This window comes from Chrysochloris asiatica, unplaced genomic scaffold (assembly GCF_000296735.1).
Source record: "Chrysochloris asiatica unplaced genomic scaffold, ChrAsi1.0 scaffold00014, whole genome shotgun sequence".
NCBI lineage: Eukaryota > Metazoa > Chordata > Mammalia > Afrosoricida > Chrysochloridae > Chrysochloris > Chrysochloris asiatica.
The window spans coordinates 34,241,505-34,247,331 of record NW_006408532.1 but is presented as its reverse complement, the minus strand read 5'-3'; the positions used below and the strand labels follow the sequence as shown (position 1 = coordinate 34,247,331).

Genomic DNA, 5,827 nt, shown 5'->3' with positions numbered 1-5,827 from the left:
GAGGTAAAGGGGTGGGAAAACTACCTGGACCGTGAGCACGCAGGCGCACTCGCAGTCGCAGCGCCCAGTGGTCGAGCCCCTTTTCTAGTAATTTCGCTAACCGTGACCTCATCTCTGTGCGCCGTTACTAGGTGTGCCAAAGCCTGTGTTTTTATTTGGTGGAGGGGAGAAAATAGCCCCAATTGACCCATCCCATGCCACGCTGATTTAATCTTCCACACTTGGACACGTTGACATTTTCGGTGACAGAGTTGGAAAGGAAAAGGGAAGCCGCTGGAGCCTGAAGTTGCGATTGCCGGGATGACTCGGCTTCGCCGCCAGTCGCGTTACCCGGCGTGCCCCGCGTGGCTCTGGTGGAGAAACGTCGTGGGGAGGGGAGGGGTGAGGAAGCGGCGTCTGCGGATGTCGCTGTGAACAAGCGGCGTCTGAACACACGGCGGCTGCCGAGCGCCCGATTCGGGCCTGCGCCGGAGTCTGCAGCGAATTCCACGGCCCCTCACCCACCAGGGCGTCCCTGCGCCCGTTGTCACTAAGGCTGCGTGTCCCTCGGTTCCTGCTGTCCGGGCCGGTCGGCTGTGGCGTCTCCTGGCTCCCCCCTCGCTCGCCTGCTCCCTCCCTGCTTTCCTGAGTCACCGCCGCCATGGCCGAGAGTGGTGAAAGCGGCGGCCCCCCGGGCTCCCAGGACAACGCCACCGCGCCCGGAGGTGCCGGCACCCCCGCGGCCGCTGCCTCCGCGGAGCCCAAGATTATGAAAGTCACTGTGAAGACCCCGAAGGAGAAAGAGGAATTTGCTGTGCCGGAGAACAGCTCTGTCCAGCAGGTGAGAGCCTCCTGGGGTGCGGACTCGGGTGGAGGTGGCGGCTGGACCTCCGCCTGCGGCCCGAGACGGTCTGGAGGGCCTGGGGAGAAGGTTGACCCCGGAAGTGCCCTCGGCCATTTTTCTGGGCCTTATCCCAAATTAGATCACACCCAAGCTCGTACTTTTGCTCCTTGGGACACCGCAGAGGTTGGTGGCAGGGCCGCGGCCTGTTTGTAGCACGTACCGACGCCGCTTGGCTCCGCACCCTCCTCCTCCTCTTGCTCCCCGCCCCCCACCGCCGCCAGCTCCTCACAAAGGAAAGGGACCCACCGCCTGGCTCGGGCGGGGTGGAGGCCGGCTGGGTGCGAAGGTTAGCTTTCGTCCAGGCTGAAATTTTGTTTCAAGAATATATATATATAAAAAAAAAAGGGGGGGGGCGAAGGCTCATGATTTTTGACTGCCTGCCGCGTTAAGATAGGTTTTGGGGTGAGAAACACGTGCCCATTTAGTTCTGCGTTTTAAATGCTGAAATCGCCCCCATTTTCCAACATGAAAAACAAAACCCCAAACTGTGACGTCGAAATTGCTTCCAGTCACATCTTAGAGTACTAGCCTTCTTACTTCGTGAGAAATGTGAATGACTCTTTCATTGATGACTTAACTGGTTGCTTTTTAATTTATTTATCATTCCTTAGATACCAATCGGGTGCATTTTTGCTTGATTATAGAGGGACGATAATGACGTTACTCAGATTGAATATTGAATAAAAGAAAACAAAGTTGGCAATGTGGGGAACATTACCCAATACTAAATTATTTTAAAGTCTTTCCAGGAATACAGATTTTACATCTAATTAGGAATCTTGATCAAATGCAACAAATTGTTTTGGTTTATTGTTGATCCATCATTATTAAAATGATCTCTAACAATCTCAGCCTATGTGAACATTTTGTGAAAATTAACAATGAGCGACTCCTGAAATGTACCTGTAATAAGTTTCCCAGGAACAGTCAGTCAATGATTGGAATACTAGTTTCAAAAGGTATTTCGTGAAGCCATAGAATGTGATATTAAGCAAAAGAATCTTTTACCACCAACCGAATCCCTATAGTGGTTTTTTTTGTTTTTCTCTATTGTTGTTAAGTGCCGTCGAGTCGGTTCCGACCCATAGCGACCCTGAACAGGGTTTCCAAGGCTGTCAATCTTTACAGGAGCAGAAAGCCTCTTTCTCCCGTGGAGCAGCTGGTAGTTTCGAACTGCTGACCTTGTGGTTGGGAGCCCGATTCCTAACCACTACACTACCAGAGTTCCTTATTCGCCTGTAAAAAATTGCCTCAACATTTTATATTTCCCAACATATGGGAAAGGTGAAACAGTTGTATAGTGAACAGCCATGTGCCCACACTTAGTGTTAGCATTTTAGTGTATTACTGAGTTTACCATGTTTCTAATTACTTACAAGTCTACTTTATTATTTGGATGCATTTCAAAGCAAGCTTCAAATATCTGTACATTTTACCATTAAATAGCACTTCAGTGCCTATATCATCAACTTGAGTTCAGTGTTTTTTTATTTTTTTTAAGGTAAATTTGACATGCAGTGAAATGCTTAAGGGTTCCAGTCCATGAATATTGACAAATGCATACACCTGTATAACCCAAATCCCTATTAAGCAGTGGAACATTTTTACTGAGCAGAAATATTCCTCATGTCCTTTCCCAGTTAGTTAAGTCACTTTCCCCTCCATCTGGCACTGTTTTTATTTTTCACTATAAATTAGTTTTGCCTGCCCTCGAATTTTATGTAAATAGGATTGTATAATGTACTCTTGGTAAGGCAAATTCCACTCAGCATGTTCTTGAGATTTATTGTGTATTAGGAATTCTTTATTGTATTTCCATTGTAGGCTTTTGTCTGGCAATACATAGTTTTCCATTGTGTGATTATACTGCATTCCCCTGTTGACGGTTACCTGGACTGTTTGTAAAAATCCTTTTTTGTGTGTTTGTACATGTGTTTCTATTCCTTGTGGTTTACATATTTAGAAGTGGAATGGCTGGATCATAGGGTAGATGTACTATGCTTAGTTTTATAAAAAATTGCCTTTTGAAAAGTGTTAGTTAGGTATTGTTCTAATCCCATCAATGATGTATAGGAGTTTCTGTTGTTTCACAACAACATTTGATATTGTCAGTCATTTTAAATTTTAGCTGTTCTTTAAAGGGGTGGGTATCAATATTCTGTTTTGAAGCCTTAGGTATTTCTAGGGTTCTTATTTCAGTTCTTCACTAGCCAGGCTGCTTTCAGCATTTCATTGTACAAAATTGGAAAGTCAGCACCAGTTTTTTTTTTTTTTTTTAAATCTAAATAGAAGAAATTCATTGGGTCTTTTTATATCTGTGAGGTTGTTTTGGGTCATTTTATATCTATGAGGGTGTTTTGACTTGTTTTGCTGTGGGTGGTGGTGGTGGTTATGTGCCATGGAGTCAGTTCCGACTCATAGGGACCCTGTATAGGGTTTCCAAGGCTGTAAATCTTTACGGGAACAGAAAGCCTCATCTTTCTCTTGCGGAACAGCTGGTAGTTTTAAACTGCTGACTTTGAGGTTAGCTGCCTAACTTGTAACCACTACGCTAATTCTAAATTTTATGGGTATTTTTTTTACTCCGAACCAAGGCAAAATTTTAATTGATAAAATCAATGACAATTTCAAGTCACTTTTCTGATGTCACTTAAAAAGACTTAAAAGTGTGACTAAAAAAAGAATTGATCATTGTTTCCTGTTTTATTAGAAAACGTAAAAATTGAAGGTCATCACTACACCAAGGACCTGAAGACAGATTATATAATATGTGTTGTTAATGCTGTTGAATCTGTTCTAACTCATAGATAGCAACCTTATATAGGGTTTCCGAGGATTGATTGGTGGGTTTGAACTGCTGACCTTGTGATTAACAGTGGAGTGCTTATCCACAGCGCCACACCAGGCTCTGTTAAGGGACGTGAATATAGGAAAAAGCAAATACAATTATGAAAAGCAGTTTTCAGATGGTCCATTTATAAAAATTACTTGAAGCATGAGAAAAGATGTACCACTTTGTATTTAAAATTATTCTTTTTGAAGCTTTGATTTCAGTTACTTGCCACAGATTAAATTTTTTTATTATGAAATATTAATGACATTGTTTTCACTAACAAGATTTTTTTAGTAAAAATAGGGAATGCTTGGCACTGAAAATCTGTAATACTAGGAGAGGAGGCAGGTAAGCAACATAGTAAGAGGGAACTTCAAAAAGTTCATGGAAAAATGGAGTTAAAAGATACTGACATTTTTGTTACTGTATTTGTATGTATCTGTCCTAATAATTGATTGTATCTTAAAACTCCTGGGTATAAATTATAAGACAGAAGTCCTAAGGTGGTAATTTATTTTCCAATTTTTCCTTTGGTTTCTGTTTGGATGTATATGGTCATCAGGCAGAAACAAACCAAAACAATAATTTTATTAGTATCAGAAGTCTAAATGTATTGGATTTAATTGGGCCTTCCTTTGATAAGGGGAGTTACAGTGCCTCACGCTCATCATCACAAACATATAATATTATACTGTGTATATAGTATGAGTCCTGGTGTGGTGCTGTGGGGTAAAGCACTGGAACGCAAGGGCAGTTGGAGCTATAAGGTTGGCAGTTCAAACTAGCTGCTCCTTGGAAACTATATAGGGGCTCAATGAGTCGGAACCGACTCCACAGAACTAAACAGCGACGACAGTATGTAGCATGGAGTCCTGGTGTGGTATTGTCGGATAAGCACTGGGCTGCTGTTAGGTTGATGGTTCAAACCCAACAGCCACTCCCTGGAAATCCTATACATGGTAGGTGTGAGTTGGAACCGACTTGACAGCATTTAACAATAGCAACAACGTATGTAGTATGACTCGAACTTCCCTGTCTGATTTGGTGCCACCAGCCATGTGATCTGTTGAACAATTAAAATGTGGGAAAACTGAAAATGTTACATTGAAATTGGTCCTTAAACTGGATCAATAAACAACACAATAAGTGGAAGAAATACTGAAGTTCAGGGATTCGAAATCACTTGGATCCATAACATCATGGAATCCGTAGTCAGGAAATCGAATGACATATTGCATTGGGCAAGTCAAGATGTCACATTCAAAGCTAAGGTTCGTGCACCTGACCCAAGCCTTGTTAATTTTCAATCACCTTATGCATGTGAAAGCTGGATAATGAATAAGGAAGTAAAAAGAAAAATTGATGTCTTTGAGAAGTGGTGTTGGTGAAGAATCTTGAATATAACGAGTCCTTGAGTAGCATAAATACTGTTGGATAAACACTGGACTGCTAACTACAGGATTGACAGTTCAGACCCACCAGAACTGCTCCTAGGAAACTGACATCACCAAAAGAAGAACAAACAAATCTGTCTTGAAAGAAAAGTGCAGCCAGAGTTCTCCTTAGAGTGGTGAAACTTTGCCTCTTGTACATTGTACCTGCTGTAAAGGAAGAACCAGTGCTTGGAGAAGAATTATGCTTGGTAGACGGTCAGAGAAGAAGAGGAAGACCCTCAACAAGATGGGTTGACACAGTAGTTGGGACATTAGACTCAAACTTTGCCATGATTTTACTTTTTTTTGTGCCGGCTGTGTGTGTGTGTGTATGTGTGACTAAGTCAGAACTGACTCCTGACACAACAATGCAAACAGACTGAAATGAGATGTGTTGTAAGTATAAAATGCACACCACATTTTGAAAACTTAATGTGAATAAAATAATCTTACTAATTTTAAATGTTTTACATTCTGAGATATTTAGGTTGTGATGTTAGTTATATATGAGGAGGCTTCAAAAAGTTTGTGGGAAAAGTTCCGTTATCTATTTTTTTTTTTAAATGTTTTATTGTGAATTATATGATAGTTTACATGGGAGAACTTTAGTTTTACATTCATTCCATCGTATATCATCTCATTGCCATGGTTCCAATCCCCTCCATGCATCAACAACAA

General features: G+C 42.1%; 1 protein-coding gene across 2 annotated transcripts in view; it reads left to right on the top strand.

The window, feature by feature from the left end:
- Positions 1–640: 640 nt before the first annotated feature.
- UBQLN1 (ubiquilin 1) overlaps positions 641–5,827 on the top strand; it is a 58,300-nt gene continuing 53,113 nt past the window's right edge. For both annotated transcript variants that reach the window (XM_006834954.1, XM_006834953.1), the window contains exon 1: positions 641–820. In XM_006834954.1, the coding sequence (XP_006835017.1) occupies positions 641–820 (180 nt within the window). The remainder of the gene's footprint in view (positions 821–5,827) is intronic.